Source organism: Manis javanica, chromosome 2, assembly GCF_040802235.1.
Source record: "Manis javanica isolate MJ-LG chromosome 2, MJ_LKY, whole genome shotgun sequence".
NCBI lineage: Eukaryota > Metazoa > Chordata > Mammalia > Pholidota > Manidae > Manis > Manis javanica.
The window spans coordinates 210,273,938-210,298,284 of record NC_133157.1 but is presented as its reverse complement, the minus strand read 5'-3'; the positions used below and the strand labels follow the sequence as shown (position 1 = coordinate 210,298,284).

General features: G+C 36.9%; 2 protein-coding genes across 13 annotated transcripts in view; one reads left to right on the top strand and one right to left on the bottom strand.

Moving 5' to 3' along the window:
- The window catches only part of LOC118969377 (serine/threonine-protein kinase TAO1-like), a 207,906-nt gene that overhangs the window by 66,758 nt on the left and 116,801 nt on the right, over positions 1 to 24,347 (bottom strand). For 8 of the 11 annotated variants that reach the window (XM_073230102.1, XM_073230097.1, XM_073230101.1 and 5 more), the window contains 4 exons: positions 3,380 to 3,525; positions 2,625 to 2,801; positions 1,237 to 1,407; positions 606 to 713 (listed from right to left, as the gene is read on the bottom strand). In XM_073230102.1, the coding sequence (XP_073086203.1) occupies positions 1,240 to 1,407; positions 2,625 to 2,801; positions 3,380 to 3,525 (491 nt within the window). In that variant the 3' untranslated portion in view covers positions 606 to 713; positions 1,237 to 1,239. Of the gene's footprint in view, positions 1 to 605; positions 714 to 1,236; positions 1,408 to 2,624; positions 2,802 to 3,379; positions 3,526 to 24,347 lie in introns of those variants that run through there. The other 3 variants (XM_073230103.1, XM_073230107.1, XM_073230106.1) reach the window with 3 other exon arrangements.
- The window catches only part of LOC118969305 (beta-1-syntrophin-like), a 178,197-nt gene that overhangs the window by 147,325 nt on the left and 6,525 nt on the right, over positions 1 to 24,347 (top strand). Inside the window, exons 3-4 of one of the 2 annotated variants that reach the window (XM_073230110.1) lie at positions 10,507 to 10,741; positions 20,521 to 20,662. In XM_073230110.1, coding sequence (XP_073086211.1) covers positions 10,507 to 10,741; positions 20,521 to 20,541 — 256 coding nt within the window. In that variant the 3' untranslated portion in view covers positions 20,542 to 20,662. Of the gene's footprint in view, positions 1 to 10,506; positions 10,742 to 20,520; positions 20,663 to 24,347 lie in introns of those variants that run through there. The other variant, XM_073230109.1, reaches the window with a different exon arrangement.

Genomic DNA, 24,347 nt, shown 5'->3' with positions numbered 1-24,347 from the left:
ATCACATTTAAAATGCACTGGTGTCAGTGTTTAATATTCAGTTCGTCAGACATCAGGCCCATTTAGGCTGATCTTACAGATGTGAATGAGGAGACTGAGGCACAGGATAGCGGGGAAACAAGTCTCCTACAGCACAGCGCTGGGTGCTGAGGGCGAGTGAAAGCAAGAGCACTAAAACTCAGGACGCCTGTCTCGGCCCATGATTCTTTCCGTGATCTAGAATGGTTACAGCAGCAGAATCATTGTTCATTAAATGTTCAGTGCGTTCCTTCATGTAGGGAGGATAAACTTAGTTTTAGAAGAGTAAGAAATAAGTATTTTAACATTGATAGTTAGAAGAAGAGCTTATCTGGGGGAAAATGATTTTTAAAGCACTCGGACAATACATATGTTGTCTCTCATGACATTTAAGGAACCAACCCCAGCAATTCAGTTCTGATAATGGATGAAAATGCCCACTGCAGAAGACTACATGAGCTGATGAATAACAGTGTCATATACTTTAAACCAATGTAATATTGTTATCAACGATGCTTTAATTAAAAACAAAAAGACTTTACATGAATGAATTTCATTTAAAAGTAGAAATAAGTGGAGAATCTTACCCCAGTTGTCTGTAGATGTTGCCTGAATTCATCCATAGTTATGCTTGAGATGCTCATATCCCTAAACATTCCTTCCAGTTCTGATGTTAACTGACATCCACATTCAGTCTATGGAGGAAAAACACAAACATAAATAAATGAGGGATTTTTGGATGAGAAAATGTACAAAGAAATAAACTATTCCAAGCTACTGCCATCTTTTCTAAATCTTTCCAAGAGTTGCTCTATGAATAACCCAAGGATTCTATTTTATAATGTAGATTCCCAGACTCTTTCAGATTCTGATATGCCTTCCTGATGGTAGGGCCCAGAACTCTGTTTTTAACAAGCATCTCAGGCGGTAATGGGTACAGGTAGTCTACGGACCACACTTTGTGAAACAGAACTATATGGTGATACTCCCCATTTCCATGAACGTGCCCTGTCATACCAAGAGAATTTCCAGCCAACTGTGCATGCCCCAGAACCTGAACTACAGTATAGCCTGCTCAAAAAAAAAAAATCTACCTTTGCTAATTAAAAAAGATTTTAACTAAATTAAGTATTTTCTAATCATATGCTACTAGTGTTTAATCATGTGGTAAACATCAGTTGGTTGGACAGACTCCATTCCATCTTGTGTACTGCTTACCTTTCACTTAGATATCATATTTTTTTCAGAGTCATCAGAAACACTTTTATTTGTGAGAAGTCTCCTTGCCAAGTGTTGCTTATAATAACATTCAAATGTACGTTTTTCTTGCATCAACCTTAAAAGGACCATTGCCTTATCCAATACTGTTTCTACTTCTTGTTCTGTTTGCTGAAAAATCAATGAAAAGAAGATTTAACAATTAAAACATTTTAGTTCTACCAAAATAGCACCATAGTTCATCTATAATTAAAACCAGTACTGTTTGGTAACAAATCATCGGGTTGAGAACTCTAAGGAGGAGGGAACCGGCCTGAGAGAGGGCCCCCTGCTTCAGACAGCACGAGCACAGCTCCCACATCCCCGCCCAGCACAGCCCTCATCCGGGGCCAGAGTGGAGCTCCAGGCCCCAGGGCTCCGCTGAGATGGAGGCATGCAGTGACACGCAGCAGGATTAAAGGGTGACTTAAACAGATGCAATGAAATTTTAAGCACAAAAATCTTGCAATGACTTTGCATAATACTTGGGTAGAAACTTCCATAGCCAAAAAGACTGCTTATTTTCATATAAGCTCAATAAAAACCTAAATTTTGCCAAAGAAGGGTAATAGTTTGTTATTAATTAAAAGAGTCAGAAGACCCCTTGCCTGTTGCTCTTCTCTTTTAAGGAAGGGCAAGATGATACTGGTGCAGGTGGTATAAAACTTGTATTAAAAATTATGGAAGACCAAACAGATGTGTCTTTTCTATTCTGTGTCCATGGTCGTCTTCTTCCTGTTTCTTTGTTGCAGCTGCCTGCCTGAGGACCTGCAGACTATTGTTTTTCCTTTTTGCTTCATAAGTTCCAAAATGAAGTTTAAAATAAAATTTTATGTGTGATCACAATATGCTTAATATGATTTTCTATGCTATGGTGAGCTTCCAAGGTCCCAGTATATATAATAAGGCTTAAAGATGAGCATCAGTATATGCTTTCAAACTATTTTTTGATAGCCATTCTAGTTTATGTCTTCAAATTCTCTGCATCCAGGTATTGTTTGATATACAGACCCCAGAACAAGATGACAGCAAACAACATTCTGTGCTGCAGGTAGCTGTTTTCTAGTTACATTTCTATAGCATATCTGATGCTTACTGTCTGTGGACTGGTCAGTAACTATGGCTATCTAGTTCTTTATTTTTATGTCAATTACACATTAAGGGAAATGTCAAAGTTCTTCTTACCACTTCAAATACTTAAACAATTCTTTTCAAAGATCACAGTACACATGTAAGGGAAGTACATAGTACAGCAAAGAATAATGTATGCTTAATTTCAGACTTACAAAATACAGTAATTTTGTATTTACAAATAAAATTTAATGTGTTTCACACACATTTATACTTACCCCTTTTACTCCCTTTTTCAGCTTATCATCAATAAATAATGAGACGTATTCAGGGGACCTGGAGTTGCGGTTGCAAAAATACTCCAAGTCACCTGCAATAGTTTGTTTAAAGAGCCGGTCATTATTAAATGATTCCTGGAGGAAGCGATCAAACCCACTCTTCAGATCCAATAAGCCCTTTCAAAAAACAAAATAAATTTAGGATATATTATTAATAAAATTTCTATTAATATACTTGTGATCATGTACGATTATTATCATTTTGCTGATAAATGTGTGCATTCACTGTTAAACTCAGATTCTATGTTTTGTTTTCAACTTCTTTTCATTTCATTGTCTCAACTAATGGGTGACACCAACAAGAGCTTTGAAAATATTCAAAAAAACTTCTTATTTATACTTAAAACATGGAAAAACTGCAGCATAATTTATTCATAATGCTAACTGAAAGCAAAACCATTTTGAAACTAACAGTAACAAAAAGTTTTTCTTCCTACACAGGAGGTGTATGAACACTAAGGCATATAAAGGCTTCATCAAATAGGTTAGTAAGTGAAAAGAGCAGCTGAGTCCTGCTACCCAATATAAATATGCCTACTTTGCAAAATTCTAAAATATTTAGGATAATTTACACATATTAATTTACCATTGGGACAAAGTAAAAAATACATAATATATAGCTTAGTAAAAGTGACCTTTTTAGCAGTTGTCAAAACCACTTTGTCATAAACTTATAATCTTCTATATTTACTGACCTGAATATAATCAATGGGGTTCTTTCCTTCTCCTTCCTCAGAAACAAGGGCTTTACCTTGTTCCCTCAAACAGGAACCCACACACTCACACATGGTCTTCAAACCATTTGGCACACGACTAAATAACTTGTACATGCAAGCAAGATCTGTAGTCAGAAAACACAAAAACCAGCTACATTAAAGATTAGGAAAAATATGTTAATCTCATCATGTTGATCTGTGATACTTGAAGAGGCCTTGGCACAGGAAAAACTACTAAAATGAAAGAAAAAACCTCCACCAAACTGGAAAGGGAAAAAAAATCAGGGCTAATGATTATTATTTCAACTCATGAAATGCAGCTTTCAGATTAGTGCTTTTAAATATCAATAAAATATCATAAATTAGTAAATTCATTTACATGGAAAAGATGATGCCCAAAGAGTGTAAACAATAAAGCCACAAATAAATGAAAACTTTTGAGTTTCTATGTAATTTATCCTATATAATTCTAATCTAGAACCTGGTTATTCTACAAAATGTCAATCAAAAAGACAACTCTAATTATGGTACAACTGATAGTCAACCTAATAAGGAAGAATTTAAAAACCAACTTAAAATCTTACAGATATTTTTCAACATCCCTATCTCACAAGTTCAAACCCCAACCAGGACAACAAACAAATAAAAATATACAAAGGTTTATTTCATTATACATCATGGTAAAGTCTATATGAAATTATGAATTAAAGCATAAGTTCCTATTCTTTAATATGTTCCTCAGAGCAATTCCTAGTTATTTCCCAGGTAATGGCCTAAGCCAGTAACATCTGTTTTTTAAAAAATGGTTTATCTCACTATATTGTTTTTATTTAAAATAAAAACTCTGGACTCTGTCCATGTTTTTAAATCATTTTTCACAAGATTAAAATATGGAGTTAAAATACTTTTCTATATGTTTAGTGTTTCTCTAAAGTAAGAGCTTACTGGGAGACTATAGTGTCAGAACTTGACAATCATATAAAAAAGTTTTACAATCAGGAACTTTTGAAACTGGGAGTTAGAACAGTGGTTACCAGATCAAGGATTTTTTCTATAAAGTACTAGGTAGTAATACCTTGACACACTGCTCAAGAGCATGGCCTAGCACAACTAAGACATTTTGCACTTAGATTGCTAGTGGAAAGTTAGGACAACTGGAACTAGGATTTAAAACTTTAATTTAGAATCACAGGCAACTGGTTAGTTGCTGAAAATATTTAGTACTAAATAGAGAACTACAGTAAGTAGCTATGCTGCTATTTCTACATTTATGTACTTACTAAGTGCTTGCCATGTGTTAGGCAAACTCAGTGCCTTTGCCACAAGTCTCCATGCAGGTTACAGATTTGCTGTAAATTCAGGCATGCCCAACAACCTCTCCATCAAACATTACCTAGTTTCCTAATCTTCAACCCATTTAATCTTTCCCCACCGAGCTCTCTAAAGTATGTAAGGGAACATTAACTCAATAACCAAAAAGTATGTTAGAAAATTTACTGATTCTCTAATTCTTTAATTGGAGGAAATGGCTTTTCATAAAGTCCTAGTCTGCCAGCAAGCACTTAGACTGAGGTCAACTATGCAGCCCATGGACCTATGCCCACGGCCTGTTTTTGTACAGCTCACATACTAAAAATAGTTTTCACATGTTTAAGTGGTTGAAAGAAGAAATCAAATAATGTTTCATAGGAACATAGTGAAGATTTATTCATTTGTGTTACTGTGTATGCCTACTTTCTTTCCTATTACAGCAGAGATGAGTAGTTTACCATATGGCCCATATGACTAAAATATTTACTCTCTGGCCATTTGCAAAAATTGTGTGCAACCCAACTTAGACCTTAGACATCTACATTCTCTACAAGAAAACATGACAAACATACTTAAAAATGACTGATTTTTGTTTTTGTTTGCTTTACAAAACAGCAGAAGGGTCTTTGAAAATGTAACTTTCTCTGTTTTAATAAAGCAACAAATTTATATACAACTTGTCAGGAACTTAACACAAATATATAAATAGTACTCTTCAAAACACAAAGCTAGGATTCCACTAGAGGTACAACCTCTCCACAATTTTTCTTTTTCCCTTCTCTTATATACTTCTCTCTTTCTCACTTAAAATTTTTATTTTCATTCCCTAGGTATATTTATTTATAAGAAGTGAGTGGCTAAAACAGTAACACTTCATTAAGAAGCAGGAGATGAGTATAAGAGTATCATGTTTATTTTTTAATACTATACATCAGTGATTTAAAGAGCCATAGTTTTAAAACAAAGCTTTAGAAAATTAAGAATGAAGACATCACTGTTAATTATTCTAGTTACAATTTCTTCTGAAGTACTTGCCACAAAAATATTGTTTTCAGAAAAGTAAAGGGAAATGTTCCCAAAGAGTAAAGGCTACAGTTACTCCAAATGTTTATTTTTATGTAATTCTCTGTTCTCCTTTTTTAGTCTGTGACTTCGGAGTTCTTCTTCAGGGTTCCCAAAACCAATCCACCAATTTATCTAAATACACTGACATGGAAGCATTTTTGGTATCTCATCACAACTAACTCCCAAAGGAAAGAAAACAAAAATCTTAAGATTAGAAATTCAGATTTTCAGAGAATCACAAAAATTACAGGAGCGTATACAGGAATGGAGGGAGCCCAAACCCTATGGCCTATGAAAACAGAGTACAGGAGTAGATGAGGAGCTCATGGGCCTCACCAACAATACTAGACTTGCCTCTGGATTAAAATGCAAAATGAGGGAACATAAGATGAAAAAAAAGAAAAAAATAGCACCAATTCAATTCACAAGAAATACCTAAAATTCTCATAAGTATAAAGCCTTACTTTTAAAACTTATCAAAGTAAAAATAGTGAGAAATTAATGATAGGGCATTTACAATAATTTTAATTATAGGAAAATAAAAAAAAATTACTGAGAACCTGGTAGAATTATAAGCATTTACTTATGTTCAATTGCCAAAATATAAATGTTAAAATCAGGAAACTGGCAGTGGCAATTACCACTACCTAATTCTCAGAACTCATTCAAGTTTTGTCAGTGATTCCAACCAAAGGATCAGTTCAGAAGCACACACTGCATTTACTTGTCAAGGCCCTTTACTCTCCTTCAGTGAGGAACAGTTCTTCTCTCGACTTCCATGACCTTGGTATCCTTAAAGATTACAGGCAAGTTAGTGCACAGAATGTTCATCATCTGGTTTCATGTGTTTCCTCATGATGTGAGTCAGGTGGGGTATCTAGGGAGGAAATACCATGGAAGTATTGCTGTGTCCTTCTCATTGCTGCTATCGGCTGGGGCACGACTTCAGTCGATCCTGCTCCTGCTGATGTTCACTTAGATCACTTGACCAGGGCGGCATCTGCTGGCCTCTCCTAACAGGGAACTAGGAGTAACTTCCAAGTTACTCTTCAACCTTTTGTAATCTGAGGCTCTGTTCACTTTTGTTCATTCCCTTTCCTCTCTCTTCTGCAGATTGCATACTCTTTATTGAATTATCATCAAGCTTGCTGTTTCTTCTTCTCTCAGTTCAGAGATAGTGTTGAGCCCCTTTAATAAATGATACATTTCAATGATTGTACTTTTCATCCCAAGAATTTCCATTTCATTTATAATTTCTAGCTCTTTGTTGATAGTTTCTATTTGTTGTGATCTTGATATCACACATTTCTTTACCTCTTTTATCATAATTTCCTTCAGTTCTTTGAACATGTTAATAATGGCTACTTTGAAGTCTGTGTTAAATCTAACATATGGTCCCTCTCACAGACTATTTCTGCTGCCAGCTCTTTTTCCTGGGTATATGGGTCACACTTTCCTATTTCTTTATGTGTCTCATATTTCTTTGTTAGTAACTGGGCATTTCAGGCAATATGTCATAAAAATTCTGGAGTCCCCCCTCTCCTGAGCTTGCTATTGTTTGCTTACTTGTTTAGTAACTGAAGGGATCACTGTAGTGAAGACTGTTACCCCTAGAAAGTGAAGCCTCCTCTGAGGTTCTCAGCCTTGGGTATGTGTTCTGCCATCCTGGGGTGTCTGATTTTTTTCAAGCATATAATTGGGCCAACAAGACCAACATATGTGAAACAGTTAGTGTAAGATGTAAAATGTGTTAAATTGTTTTCCTAAGGCTTGTTTTCTCCCTTTCCAAATTATAAATGCATCTAGAGCAAAGATTACATTTTCCACTAATTGTATCTTTTAAAACACTTGGTGCTTTCCTGGGCATAAAGTGAGCACCCAGTATATTGGTGTTAGGAGACAGCGAGTATAGAGGCTGGATAATTATGGAAAAAGTAGAAAGTCTGGACTATTAAGATGAGTTCAGGTTTCACTAAATGCCAGAAAAAGACAATCTGAAACTCAGAGGGGTGGTGATCCTCTCAAGATCACATAATCAGAGACAGATGAGGCAGGAGTCCCAAATCCTTGCCCCATACATCTTCCCCAGAGCCCGCTGCCTGCCTAGGTCAGCAGAGCCCACATGGTACCACTTCACAGATTTCCATCTCATGGGACTAAAAGGTTCCTTCTGTTCTTCCTATACTATTTCTATCTCAGCATTTTTAGGAAATTTAATCTTGATGCTTGTCCCATATCCCTGCCCTACCTCAAATAATTATAGCAAGCAATATTTCCTCATTGTTTCTCCCAACTTTTATTCTTTTCAATATTGGTTTTTATATAATTGTAGTCAAACTATATATAGAATACTGTGTTATATGTCAAATACACAATATACTTGACCAAAGCAAACCTGCCCCCCAGGGGACATGTGGGAACATGTGGGATGGTTTCAGTTACCAAAACCAAGCAGGAGGGTGTGCTGGCCCACTGGTGAAGGTCAGGGAGGCTGTGAAATATCCTGCAGTGTGCAGGACAAACCCCTGGACCCCATGGAAGCATTACCTGATCCAAAATGTCAGTGACGCGGCAGTTGAAAAACTCTGTTATACTTTGTACAACTTATATTACTTCACATATAGAGTTCAATATTACTGCAGGGCCTTTGACCTAATTTAGTCTATGTGCCAGCTTGCTGGCACATTGTGGGTACTGAAGGAAACTTATTAATGGATGCATCATAGTCCATTGAGTTAATGTGAAGAAATTTCCACAACTATTCCCCTATTGTGGGACATTAAGGTTAAGAGATTTTGCTCCTAAAAATAACACTGCAATGAATATTATGAAAGTATCTTAATTTGAATTACTTCCTTTGGATTAACCCCCAGGTGTGAGATAGTCTGCTGCAGAAAAGGAGACTGTGAATGTTTTGTGAGTAATACCACATGTTTTAGGTTCTCCAGAGCAGGGATTTGCTTTATTTAATGTTTGAATCACTAAAACATAATACAATGCCTTGCATATGCTCTTTCTTAATAAGCATTAATTAAATATAAATTTTTATCATGCAAAGGAAGTATTCCTCAAGATTCAGTTTACTAAGACTTGAAAAACTAGGATGGTCCTATTTTTCTCCTTTGATCTATGAAATATACTTCATTAATATTAACCAGTTTTCTAATGTTACATTATCCCTTTGTTCTTGAAATTTATCCATCTTGATAATTCATGTTATTCTTATTATATATTGACTGATTGGAGCTGTTATTATTTCATCTAACTCTTGCTCTCCAAAGAGATTGGTTTATAATTTTGTGTGTTTGTACTAACTTTTCTGAGGCATATAAAAAGGCAGGGGTATGGTGGCAAAATGTCCACATAGTTGGAGAGGGGAAATCACAGAATAAAGTATGGGAGAAAATCACATGGAGAGGTAAATGTATGGGGAGAAAAAAGCAATAATCAAAGCTTCAACACCAGGCTCCATTTTCAGTATCTTTAAGATAACAGCAGTATTCACAATAGCCAAAACATGGAAACAACACAGAGGTTCAGCAAGAAATAAATGGATAAACAAATGAGGGTATGTGCATACAGTGGAATATTATTCAGCTATAAAAAGGAATGTAGTACTGATACATCCTATACAATATGGATGAATCTTGGAAACATGCTAGGTGAAAGAAGCCAGATACAACAGGTCACATATTACATGAAATATCCAAAATAGAGAAACCATAGACAGAAAATAGATTGGTGGTTACCAGAAGGGGAGATGGGGGAGCAACTGCTTAAAACATATAGGGTTTTCTTCTGAAATATTATATATGTTTTGTAACTAGATATGGGCAGTCTTGCAGAACATCACGAATATACTAATTACTACTGAATTGTTTACATTAAATCATTAATCATATATTATGTGAATTTTGTCTCTAAGAATCCAGTTTGTACATTTTTTAAATTATAGTCAGTGTTTTTTGTGTCTTACCCAAGAAATATTTGGTGACCCAAGGTCATGACAATATTCTGTGTTTTCTTCTGCTGTATGATTCTGGATTTTAGGTTTAGGTCAAGTGACTCTTTTCAAATTAATATCTATATATAGTATGACTAAGCATTTATTTATTTTGCATACAGAGAACCAGTTGTTACAGCAGGATTTGTTAAAAACTTTCCTTTCCTCTTTGAATTAACTTGACTTTTTGGTAGCAAATCAATTAACTGAATATATGTCAGTCTGTTTCCAGATTTTACTGTGTTCCTTTGCTCTATTCAGCCTGTCCTTATACCAATACCACACTGTTTAGATCACTAAATTTATATCTACCAACTTTTTATCCCCCTCAAAATTTTGGCTATTCTAGGTCTTTCAAATTCCCATTTAAATTTTATAACCAACTACCTTGTCTGCTTGTTGAGATGAAATTTTATTAGATGCTGTTGAGTGGGATCTCCTACATGAATTACCTACTTAGTACTAGAGAGCTGATCAAGAACATGATTATTAATGTGTGGTCGTGGAAATGGAGCAATTCTTCTATGATTGGGGATGTGGCATCTTGAAAGCCTAGTTGGAGCGGGTACGCCATGGAAGTATAAAGGGCTTGAAACTATAATTTAACTTTGACAAAGTTATGTAAATTTTACTAATACTTCTGTGATTGAGAGAGTAGACTGATCTAAGATGGTTTAGAAAGAAAAAGGTTTTGCTTTATTTCATTCTTCCTTCTCCTTTGTTGTAGGTTACAAGAGAAATGCCAGAACATGAGCAGGAAACAGCTCAGAGAACAAATATCTGGCTGTAAGAGAATGACGCAGCAACATCAGAAACAGCTGGTGAATCTGGAAAATAATCTAAAGGCTAAGATGGATGAGCATCATCACAGATTAGAGAAAAATCCTGAAACTGAGCATAACAACTTTGCAGCAAAAATGAAGAAACTTATCAAGAAACATCAGGCTGCTGTGGAAAAAGAGGTAGCTGACCAGTATTACTAATGTATTTATTCTAACTTGTGGCTATTTCAAAATTAACCAAGATGGCATTTTGATGTTAGGGTATCTGTTCTCCAGAACCAGCAACTCAATTGGGGAAAGGGAGAAATATTTATATAACAGGTAAAATATCAAGTGCTGAGTCAGGAATGAGTAGATATGGAATTATGTCCTGATAACTTGATACTTTTATCATGTAACAATGGTTAAGTCAGGTAGATCAGATTAAAGATGATGATGTGAGAGGTGAGACAGAGGCCTCCTCCCAAAACCACATATAATATGAAATTATAGATAATACAACTAACCCTAAAAGATCAACAGGAAAGAAGGCAGCACCAGACTGCTTACACCTGGAGAAAAGAACAGACCTCAAAAAGCATAACATACCAAAGCCATGATCTGAGGGGACCCATGCTCTTCCCCCACCCCAGCTCACTGGCAGAAGGAAGAGAAATGGAGTGAGGAGGGGGTGGAAGCCTAAGACTACTGAACACCCAGCCCTGGAGATCTGCTGTGGGAGCACAAACCTATATTGCATTGTGCTCTGGAGATTAGTGGGGTTCAAAAATTAAGACACGAGGAATACTTGGAGAGACTGAGATTCCAGCCACTTGTGGAAAACAGGGATCCACATCCAACTGCTCTGAGACAAAAGAAAGGCAGGCAGTATGAGAGACTTCCTAACAGTGAGAGGGCTACTAAATGGGAAGGATTGCAGAGGGCTTGCTGCTCAGGAAAAAGGACAGGTAGACAAAATTGTCCAGGTGCACTCTGCCCAGCAGGTTGGGAACTTTTGAGGAATTTCAGGTGCTCCATCCCCCTGGCTGGCTACCCAGCTCTGAAGCCTTCCACCATGATATGCAGCCTGCTGCAACTTTTGGCCAGATGGCACTGGTTCACAAACCAGCTGCCTCTTCCCTGGCATCAGTCCAGCCAAGGGAGCCCCTGCCTACAGCAGCTACAAAGGCAAAGCACAGAGGGTTACACCTGTGTACTTGGCCCACTGGTCTGTCTGTGGAGAGGGACACAGTAGCTTGGAAGCAGGAAACAGCTCTTCCCAATCTCCAGTCACCAGCACCACACCCAGCAACCACCGACATTGCTCCATCGGCTAAGGAGCCCCAGAGAGTAGACCTTCTGGGCACTAGAGGGTGCCACATACAAATATGAAATGTCAAAGGAGACTGGTTCAAACCCAAATCCTCAAAACACCAGAAAAAGGGTCAAATGAAAATGAACTCATCAACCTTCCTGAAAGAGATTTCAAAAAAAAATCATAAACATGACCATGTACATAGAAAAAACATTCAAGGACTCAGGAATGAATTCAGGACAGAGATCCATTCATTAGAGAGTACAACTGGGGGGATTTAAAAGTGGATTAGATACAGTGAAGGAGATGGTAAATGAAAAAGAAATTGGAGAAGAGGAATACAAAGAAGCTGAGGCTCAGAAAAAAGGATCTTTAGGAATGAAAGAATATTGAGAGAATTGTGTGACCAATCCAAATGGAATACTATTCGTATTATAGGGGTAACAGAAGAAGAAGAGAGAGAAAAAGGCAGTGTCTTTGAGGAGGTAAGTCCTGAAAACCTCCCCAATCTGGGGAAGGAGATAGTCTCTCAGGCCATGGAGGTGCAGAGATCTCTGAACACAAGGGACCCAAGGAAGACAACACCAAAACATATAATAATTAAAATGGCAAAGATCAAGGGTAAGGACAGAGTATTAAAAGAAGCCAGAGAGAGAAAAAAGATCACATACAAAGGAAAACCCATCAGGCAATCATCAGACTTCTCAGCATAAACCTTCCATGCAAGAAGGGAGTGGCATGATATATTTAATGCAATGAAGCAGAAGCAAGAATACTCTACCCAGTAAGATTATCATTTAACGTTGAAGGAGAGATCAATTTCCAGATAAGCAAAAGCTGGGAGAATTTACCTCCCACAAACTGTCTCTGCAGTGTATCTTGGATGGACTGCTATAGATAGAAGTATTCCTAAGGCTAAACAGCTGTCACCAGAGGTAATAAAACCATATTAAAGAAAGCAGAGCAATTAATTCCTAAGTAAATGCAAAATTAAGTCAACCACCTCAATGTAGGTTAAGGGATAGACAAAGAGTACAGAATATGATACCTAATATATAAAGAATGAAGGAGGAAGAAAAAGGAAGAGAAAAAAAATACAACCTTTAGATTGTGTTTGTAATAGCATGCTAAGTGAGTTTAGTTAGACTCTTAGATAGTAAGGAAGTTACCCCTGAACTTTTGGTAACCATGAATCTAAAGCCTGCAATGTCAATAAGTACATACCTATTGGTAATCGCCCTAAATGTAAATGGTTTGAATGTACTAATCCAAAGACATAGAGTCACTGAATGGATAACAAAACAAGACCCCTCTATATGCTGCCTACAAGAGACTCACTTCAAACCCAAGACATACACAGACTGAAAATAAATGGATGGAAAATGATATTTCATGCATCAAATAGGGAGAAAAAAGCATGAGTTATAGTACTTGTATCAGACAAAGTAGACTTCAAAACAAAGAAAGTCACAAGAGACAAAGAAGGACATTACATAATGATAAAGGGGTCAGTCCAACAAGAAGATATAACCATTATAAATACCTATGCACCCAACACAGGAGCACCTACATATGTGAAACAAATACTAACAGAATTGAACATGGAAATAGAATGCAATGCATTCATTTTAGGAGACTTCAACACACCACTCACTCCAAAGTACAGATCAACCAGACAGAAAATAAGTAAGGAGACAGAGGCACTGAACAACACATTAGAACAGATGGACCTAACAGGTATCTGCAGAATGCTCCACCCAAAAGCCACAGGATACATGTTCTTCTCAGGTGCACATGGAACATTTTCAAGAATAGACAATACACTAGGCCACAAAAAAGAGATTCAGTAAATTAAAAAATATTGAAATAGAACCAGCTTCTCAGACCACCAAGGTATGACACTAGAAACAAATTACTCAAAGAAAATGAAAAAGCCTACAAACCCCTGGAGGCTTAACAGCATGCTCCTAAGTAATCAAGGGATCAAAGACCAAATAAAAACAGATCAAGCAATATATGGAGACAAATAACAACACTAATTCAACACTGCAAAAAATCTGTGGGAAGCAGCGAAGGCCATGCTAAGAGGGAAGTATATTGCAATACGGGGCTGCCTCAGGAATGAAGAAAAATATGATATGAACAGTCTAAATTCACAATGAAGAAGACTAGAAAAAGAACAAATCAGGCCCAAAATCAGTAGAAGGAGGGACATAATAAAGATTAGAGCTGGCCTAAGTAATATTATGAATGGAATCATGACATTATGTAATGTCTCTCTTTACTCCTTGTAATTTTCCTAGCTCTGAAGCCCTGAATATTTCATGTAGTATTAATATAGCCTTCAGCTGTCTTTTGTTTAATATTTTACATTTCCCTAATGGAGGTCAGATTCTCTTAGCTTTCTTTCATCTAAGTCTTTCTCTCTCTCTCTCTCTCTCTCTCTCTCTCTCTCTCTCTCTCTCTCTCTCGTGTTTTGCATTCATTCTATAAGACTTTGCTTAGGTAAAGGATTCTCTTCTGGGTTGGCAGTTCTTTCCTTTCCTCACTTTAATCATTCAACATTCTGTGGCCTACATTGTATTTTATGAGAAATCTGTGATCATTCAAATTTTATCTTATCTTTGCTTTTTAGCATTATGACATGTTTAGGCTTATCAGGCCTAGCTGTTTGTTACTGATTTTGAGTTTATACCTTATCAGGCCTACATTCTTTTGAAATTTCTCTGTTTGGGGCTTGCTGAGCATCTTGAATCTCTAAATTTATGTTTTTATCAAATCTGGGGTCTTTTCTGCTTTTAGTAAGAATACTTTTCTCTAAAACATAAAATCTTTTCCTTTATAGAATACCTATAATGTGAAATTTAGACAATTCGATACTGTCCCACAAGTTTGTAAGGACGTATTCATTTTTTACAATGTTTTTTCCTCTATTTTCTTCACTGTAGATAATTTCTGCTGCTCTATTGTCTTCAAGTTTCCAGACCATTCTATAATGTCTTTTCAGTGGTTGAGCCCATGCAATTTCTTTTGTAATTTCTGGTAATCATATTTTTCAGTTCTGAATTTCTCAATGTGGGTCTTCTTTTATAGTTTTTATTTTTCTGCTAAGAACTTCAGTCTTTCCAATTATTTCAAGAGTGTTAACCATTATCACATTTACTATGGTTATAATAGCTGCTTTAAAGTCTTATGTGATAATTCCAACATTAGGCATCTCAAAATAGGCATCTGTCCTTTCTTTCCCTTGAGAATGTGTCACATTCTCCAGTGGTGTATGTGTGTGTTGTTTGCTTTAGCATGTGCAGTAAATTTTGGATTTTATTCTGGCCATTTTGAATATGATATTGTCATTTCTGAGTCATGTTTGCATCTTCTGGAGAAGGTTGATTTGTTTCTTTTAGCAGACACCAACCAGTGTAGATGACAAGCTCTGTCTCACCTTCTGTGGGTGGTGGTTCTAATACCAGGTCTACTTTCAAAACTTTCCCTGTGCTCTTTGCATTTGCCCTGTGCTATGTCTCTCAGTGATAGTCTAGGTCTTAGGCAGTAGTATATATCATACATTATTAGTTCTCTTTCTCATAGCCTTTGCTATACTTTATGAGTCTATTTTAAACAAACACAAGTTGTTATTTGTATTACTTTATACCTAGAATAGGGATGTCTTTTCCAGTTCTTTCTTCTCCATGATTTCCCCCATTCTCTTCAGTTTCCAGTGGCCTTTTCCCAGTTACTTTGATCAGAAAGACACAGATGCCTTTGGACTTCTGCATTGTACAGTTCCCCCGTAACTGGGGCTGTCCTTGCATAAAGTGCAGAAAGAGGAGGGAAAAGGAAATAAAACATAATGGCAATTCCCCTCATACTGTTTGGATGACAGAGGCCCTGTTTCTAGCTTTTCTGGCCAGAGAGAAAGGTTTTTCCTGTTCCTCTGGCACTGCAAGTCTAGGGCCAAGAGGTAAAAGAACAGGAAAAAAACTAGCATATTTCCTCACCGTCTCCAGATCACAGGGTCGGTCCCCTTTGGGACAGAAGAAGGGGACTCCTTTGAAGGGTTTTCTTGTCATCAGCACTATCAAAATAGTTACTCAGGCAACTCTTAGGCCAAAGCCAGGAGATAGAGGAAAACAGAATCAGAAAACTCATGACTACACCCATTATGCTTCAGGTTTTGACTTCTCCTCCCAATTATTTATATTACCTGTTTATGGAATGTTGATATCCCTTGGCCATTTATATATTGGTGGATTAGGTACTTTCTGAGTGATTTGAATGATATGTATATACTTAAGGAATATTAACCCTTAATTAACCCTTAATCAGAATGTTTGCATTCTTGTGTTTGACTCAAATTTTTTGACATAGAAATTTTTTAAATGTGTTAGTCTTTTGTAGATTAAAAAACTTTGCTAACAGCCATTTGGATAGTCTCCCTAATCAGAGTATGTGTTGGAGTTTTAAAAATATTGTTTTTTCTCAAATTTATAACAAAATTTCTTAAATTTATGAAAGTGATTGATACAAAAATTTAGGTAATACAGATGTCTGGGCTAACAGGTAATGCTCTTCACAGCCCTACTTACTTTAAGAGAGCAATATTAGCAATTCATACAGATCCTTCCATACTTTGTTCATAAGTTTTCAATATATATATATAACTGAGGTATTACTTACATGCAGTAAATGCATCCACAAGTGTACAGTTGGAGTTTTGTAAAGTCTACACTTGCATAATTCACTACCCCAATAATACGTAGAATATTTTATCATTCTGTGAAGTTCCTGTGGCTCCTTTTGTATTCACATCCCCTTTTCTGTCCCCTACTAGCCGCAACCATAGATCTATCACTTTAGACAAATTTTACCTGTTAGAGAATTTAGGGAAATTGTATAGTATGTACTATTTTGTTTCTGGATTTGGCTGAACATAATGCTTTCCATAGTCACCTGTGTTGCAGCCATGTATCAGTACTCTACACCTTTTTATTATGATGAATAGTATTTCATTGTGTGAATATACCATAATTCTATAATACATTTACTTTTTGATAGATATTTGTATTATTTGCAGTTTGGGGCAATTATGAATAAAGCTGCTATCTACTAGATCCTGTGTGCGAGTGTTATAATTTCTTTTGAGTAAATGATAACTAGTTAAAGACCTGCTCTATCATAGTAAATGTTTATTTAACTTGATAAGCATCTCTTAAAGTTTTCCAAAATAGTTGTACTATTTTACACTCCCATCAGCAATGTAATGAGTTTCAGTTCCCTACATTGCACATTTATTATTTTTTAAATCTATTTTATTTTTATTATCTTTTGGTATCATTAATATACACTTACATGAACAACATTGTGGTTGCTATACTGCCTTCCCCGTGGCCCCCCCACCCACATTATGTGTGGTAATCATAACGCCCCTTTTCCCCCTTATCCCTCCTTTCCCACCCATCCTCCCCAGTCCCTTTCCCTTTGGTAACTGTAAGTCCTTTCTTGGTAACTTGTGATCTGAAGACTACCATTAGGCCAAATGGTTTCTCTTCCCTTGTATGAGTGAGATTTTGTAAATCTGAATATAAATGAGGGAAAAATCAGTCAATGTGACTTTAAAGAGGGCTACCAGAATTCAGTAGAAATTATAAATGTCAATAAAGGAAGAGTTCTCAGCTTCAGTTTCTTTTTCTAGACAGTGTTCAATAAAATTAGTTTCTCACAAAGAATCATTTCCAATGCAGACCTATTGTAGTGATTTCATAAAAGTTCAGACAACAAAACCAGACACACAGCAAAATAGACTTCAATCAGTAATCCCTGTGCACTAGAGGCAAGCCTGTAAATGTACAGCACACTCTTCATCATTTTAAGGAATCTGAGCCTGAGAAACTTCCAGTTCTTCCCAACTCAGAGGGCCTTTTCAAAGGCAATGCTACAAACTGGTGGGAGCACTATCACGTTAGATGAGGAAAAACAGAATAGCGAATTTGTTTTTCTTTAATAATGATCTGTAATTTGGTAAGCAGCTCAAAGATGGCAACCCAAGATGTGACTTTTCCCCTTAGAGGAAGAAGTTTATCTAAAGAACAGAAACCTCCTTACATCACTAATAGAGAGTCATACTTATATACTTAAACATATGATTTCCTGAATTGAATACACACTAGACACTTTACATTGGGAGAATGGGACAAAAATATGCAGGACCATGTAAAATTCCTAGGAAAGGGCTGCTGTGTTGGGCCACATCTGTGCTTATACGGTAGCGGCTCAGAAGGGGCAGAGGGTGCATGAAGAACTATTAGCAAGCAGGAAGAGGCAGCTGGAGAGAGAAAACCCCATGCCAACACCACATCCCTCTCCCAGTGGCCACTGCCTGTTGATTTTAGTTTAGGGGACCCTTAGATGCCTGAGCAGTAATTCCTTTCTTGGTTGTTTTGGTCCTCAGCAAAATTAATAGTTATTAGTACTAATGGAGTACAGGAAGCACAAGGATCAATGGCATCACTAAGAAAACTGTAGAGATAGCGCACATGAAGATTATGTGATTGGTTATCATCTTTACAGAGGAATCGCCAGCAGTGTTTTTCAATTTCCATGGTTCATTTCTCTCTGCATCACTTATTTTTTACTGTATCACGACACAGACCCATGGAAACACTAACTGGCTCCATCCCCAGTACTATTTTACTGCATTGCAACTTATGGACCCACATTTTACCCAACTTTCTTTCCACAAGTGCTAAGAGGGTATTAAAAAAGAAAAGATAGCATCTAATGACCATCTTTTCATAAATATCAACCCAGAGTACTCACTCTTAAGAAACACATGCATTCTTGCCTTAACTGAGGACAGAAATAACCAAGTAACAGAACCTTAAGTGCCCTGATGTTAATGTACAGTATGAGATACATCCACCTATGTATACATACATATAGGCACTCATGTGTATAAACAATATATACATACAAATGATAATAGCTATACCAAAAATGTGAGTACTTAACAGCTTTTTAAAAAGCCAGTAGATCATGGTATAATACAATTTATTTCCACTAGTGAATGGCACATATGGAGAAATGGAAAAGAGGTGTTTCAAGTACAATAAAGTCATATTTCACAGGTGAAAATGAACATAAAGAGTATTATTCCAGTGTCCAACACAATGTACTCTATGAAAGTTTAAAATGCCAGACATTTAGTACTTAAAGCAGAAAGTTGCTAAAGTCTGTCTTATGGTCTGATAAAGACACTCATAATAGAGTTTTTGGTTTTTGAAAAGGGGGTGAGGAAACAGACGGGAGTGGGAAAGAGTGTCAAGGACAGTTTCTTAGTGTGCTGAGTGGTGTTTGCCTGATGTCTAGGCAGCTGAACGTCATCATGATTACGCTAAAAAGTTCAATTTATGGTAAATCCTTGTCTTAGAGTACTAAGCACATTGTACCTGTGCGTGTGGCTTTAAATGCAGGGCTATTCATCCCCAGGTATAGAAATTACTAAAAATGAATGGCAGCTCTGAATAAAAATAATATAAATACATTTTCCAGCTAACCTTACGTACCAATGAAAATACCTGTAGACACTAATTTGGGGATACATCTGGTTTTAAAAAAGGGAGAGAAAATATGTATGAAAGGAAGGGAACCCAATTAAGGATTATCTCAAGGTATGAGGTTTTACATTTTCAAAATGTTAACTTAAAAAAAGGGAGAGATAGTGAACACAGGAAACTTTTTACTGCCAAGTTCTGGATACCAGATATAGCATTTACAAAGTTCTGATATGCTGGACAAGTTTCCCATATTTTTTATTTTCTTAAACATATACATTAAGTGAACACCAACACCGGGGAGGAGGTAGTATTAGTTTAAACAAAGGCTGACATTTGTACACTGATTGAGAAAGTGCCTGCTTCTTTCTTCAGGATCTTTCAAAATCCTTCAAATTTTCCTGCTTTTACTCTTTCATGATTCCTACCATGATTGAGATTCCTCAGAAGTTAATCTTACAAACACACACAAACCAATCTGAACTAATTTGAATCTTTTTGTTAACTATATATATTTTAATTCAAATTAACTTAATGGAATACTCCAGGTATAGTGATGTAAAACTGGTTGCCACACAATTTAGTCTGATTTGTGTGGCAAAAACAAAGCCTAACTGGACAGACATTTGGAGTCAGTATTCAATCACGATGTTACAAGTACATATATACAGTCTGCATGAACTCAGCAATTCAGTTTGACTGATTTAAGTCCATTTCGATTTTAGAGTTTTCTATGCAAAACTGGTCTGCTTCAGTAGTGTGAAGGAGCCAGATCTAGTAAGAATTTTTTAAAAGGTATCAAATTCCATTATATTTTTGGACATTTTATAAATTTGAAAGCTTGGTCCTCTCATTTTCCTCTAAACATGTAGATATCTCAATTTGTTGGAGATACTGTACAATATTTGAATGCAGAAGAGACATTGAAATAATTAAAAGTCCCTTTCAATAGACTCAAGTACATGTTATGTCGACCTAAAAACTGGTCATCTGAACCGTGGCCAAGAGGACGACGGACCAGAGCGCTACATGGAACACTGCCTATGACTGTGTGTGAATTCTACTGTGATTTGGTTTTAAAAATATTTACACTAAAATATTAATTTTTCTCCCAGTTCCCTTTAAAGGAATGCTAGAAACTCCTAAAGGGGTGGATTCAGGCAGACTGGACTGACGTGCCTGGAGAAGACTTACATTGGTTGAGAAAACCAAGATTTCAATGGTGATTAGTCTGGTCTAGGCGGAGAGCATCACTGAGAGGCCTTGGAGAATTCGACCTGGGAGCCCTCTGTGAAAAGCAGGAATCTGTCAGCAGCAGGGCTCCTGGTTCTTCAAGACAACTGGGGAGAGGGCAGGACAGTGACCTAAAGGAACTTTGAGTGCTCACTGGGAAGGACATTTTTTCCCTTCAAGTCATATTCATGGCTCCCACCCGCCTGCAGCTCAGTCTCCACACTAGCGGTGGGACCCCAAGTCACACCTGACTGTCAGCATCGGGTGGATTCTTCATTGCAAAACAAAACAAAACAAAACAAAACATACCCCTCTCTGGAAAAGAGGTGTTAGCTTTTGTCAAGAGATTTCCTGACCACCATAACTCACTATGGTTTTTTTTTTTTTTTTTGATTTGCCAAACTTGCTGGATCCTTTTCAGTAGTACTTTAGCACCGAGGCTTTAGACTTCTGGAAGTGGTGTTTTCTGTCGTGTGATGTTCACATGATGCCAAGCAATCACTAAGTCTCAAGGAACTGGAAGTTTGTAAAGTATTGCAGCAACAAAAAAAGCAATTAAAAAAAAGAAGAGGACCTGCACATGCAGCAAAACCTACAGTGGTGCTGAGGGTTAGTCAGCAGCTGGTATAGTCACAGGCTCAGTGACTCCTGGCTCACTATGGCAACTAAGCACTTAAATAACGGGCTATTCTACTTGTAAACAGGAAACCCCATAAACCAAAAGGGGGTAATCGAATTATGTCTAAGTAGTGTGATGAGAATTCCAGGAGATGGCGGTCTGTAAATACGGCATCATTCAAATACTTCCAGCATTTCATTTGTATTGGCTGTATGTCTTTGTTTTTGTATAAACAAAGTAAAAGTACTGTTTGGGGTCTTGGAAGTTAACAGAGCTTAGCTCAGCTACAATGACATATCGCAGCATTAGCAACAAAACGTCAGGATATATATAGGCTTCATCTCCACACTCTGTTACTGAACAAACCCATCATATGAGCTTTCAGGGGCCCCTCTCACCCTTTTTGTCTTCCCCTTTGGAGGCTCACAGGTTTGATGATGCAATTTCCACAAAACCTGTGGTCTCCTGAAGCACCTCCATCTCACCATGCCACAAAGAAGGCACAATTGAATGGACCAAAAAAAAAAAAATTCACTGACAAGCTTGCAGCATTCAGAAAAAGAATTAGGTTGTCTTCTACTCTCTGAAAGAGTCAATGCAACCCTTTAGTGTTCATGGATTTCCACTTTTTTCCTACTCCAAATGAGGCCAATTTTATCAACAAAAGTCAGACAAAATACATTTATTTAATTAACAAAATACATTGGTGAGGGTATACAGCTGTGTTTCCATAATAACTTCTTTTAGCACATGCTGCCTGCTGTGAGTGGCTCATAAGAACCTGGGGTATACAGAGAAAGGCTTTAGATCTTTTACAAATTTCTTATGATAGAGTTGTCCAAAAGTGATGACTCAAGCCACGTTGCTGGATTGTTTTTGCAGTTTTCAGAAAATACCCCCATCTAACCAGTTTCTTTTTACCATGTGCACTGTATGTGTGCATGTGTGTGCATATATGATAAATACACATACACACCAATTCCCCTTTACATAAAATTTCCCCAAAAGTTAAAACCAAAACAAAACACAAAACCTGGCAGCTAAATACTATGACATCCCAATTAGTAAACACAAAACAGAACGCTTTACAAAAATGAATAAAATATACCATATGTACTCAGCTTCCACATGGTAGTACCCAAGTGAGGAGGCTGCTTGTGATGATGTCTATAGGGAGTTTCTTTTGGTGGACTGTTCAGTGGAAAGACCATTCTCAATTCTTTTGATTTGGTTGTTGATCCATTGATTATTTAGGAGCATGTTGTTAAGCCTCCATGTGTTTGTGAGCCTTTTTGCTTTCTTTGTGCAATTTATTTCTAGTTTTATGCCTTTGTGGTCTGAGAAGTTGGTTGGTAGAATTTCAATCTTTTTGAATTTACTGAGGCTCTTTTTGTGGCCTATTATGTGGTCTATTTTGGAGAATGTTCCATGTGCACTTGAGAAGAATGTGTATCCTGTTGCTTTTGGGTGTAGAGTTCTATAGATGTCTATTAGGTCCATCTGTTCTAGTGTGTTGTTCAGTGCCTCTGTGTCCTTACTTGTTTTCTGTCTGGTGGATCTGTCCTTTGGAGTGAGTGGTGTGTTGAAGTCTCCTAAAATGAATGCATTGCATTCTATTTCCTCCTTTAATTCTGTTAGTATTTGTTTCACATATGTTGGTGCTCCTGTACTGGGTGCATATCTGTTTATAATGGTTATATCCTCTTGTTGGATTGACCCCTTTATCATTATATAATGTCCTTCTTTATCTCTTGTGACTTTCTTTGTTTTGAAGTCTATTTTGTCTGATACTAGTACTGCAACACCTGCTTTTTTCTCCTTGTTTTTTGCATGAAATATCTTTCTCCATCCCTTGACTTTTAGTCTGTGCATGTCTTTGGGTTTGAGGTGAGTCTCTTGGAAGCAGCATATAGATGGGTCTTGCCTTTTTATCCATTCTATTACTCTGTGTCTTTTTATTGGTGCATTCAGTCCATTTACATTTAGGGTGATTATTGAAAGATATGAACTTATTGCCATTGTAGGCTTTAGGTTTTGTTTACCAAAGGTTCACGGTTAGCTTCTTTACTACCTTACTAACATCACTCACTTCTTAAGCTATTATAAACACAGTCTGATGATTCTTTATTTCTCTCCCTTCTTATTCCTCCTCCTCCATTCTTTGTATGTTAGGTGTTTTTTTTGTGTGTGTGTGTGTATGTGCTCTTTTGTGTTTCCTTTGACTGCTTTTGTGGGTAGTTCATTTTATTTTTTGCCTTTAGTTAGTATTTCATTGGTCCTCTTTCTTTGCTGTGATGTCATTTTCTCTGGTGATATCTGTTTACCCTTACGAGTGCTTCCATCTGGAGCCGTCCCTCTAAAATACCCTGTAGAGGTGGTTTCTGGGAGGCAAATTCCCTCAACTTTTGTTTGTCTGGGAATTGTTTAATCTCTCCTTCATATGTAAATGATAATCGTCCTGGATACAGTATCCTTCATTCAAGGCCCTTCTGTTTCATTGCATTAAATATATCATGCCATTCTCTTCTGGCCTGTAAGGTTTCTGTTGAGAAGTCTGATGATAACCTGATGGGTTTTCCTTTGTAGGTGACCTTTTTTCTCTCTCTGGCTGCCTTTAATTGATCTTTGCCATTTTAATTATTATGTCTTGGTGTTGTCCTCTTTGGGTCCCTTGTGTTGGGAGTTCTGTGTGCTTCCATGGTCTGAGAGGCTATTTCCTCCCCCAGTTTGGGGAAGTTTTCAGCAATTAATCCTTCAAATACACTTTCTATCCCTTTTTCTCTCTCTTCTTCTTCTGCTACCCCTATAATGTGGATATTGTTCCATTTTGATTGGTCACACAGTTCTCTTAATATTGTTTCATTCCTGGAGATCCTTTTATCTCTCTCTGTGTCAGCTTCTCTGTGTTCTTGTTCGCTGATTTCTATTCCATTAATGGCCTCTTGCATCTCGTCCATTCTGCTTTTATGTCCTTCCAGAGATTGTTTTATTTCTGTATTCTCCCTCCTTAGCTCTTGCATATTTCTCTGCAAGTCCATCAGCATGGTTATGACCTTTATTTTGAATTGTTTTTCAGGAAAATTGGTTAAA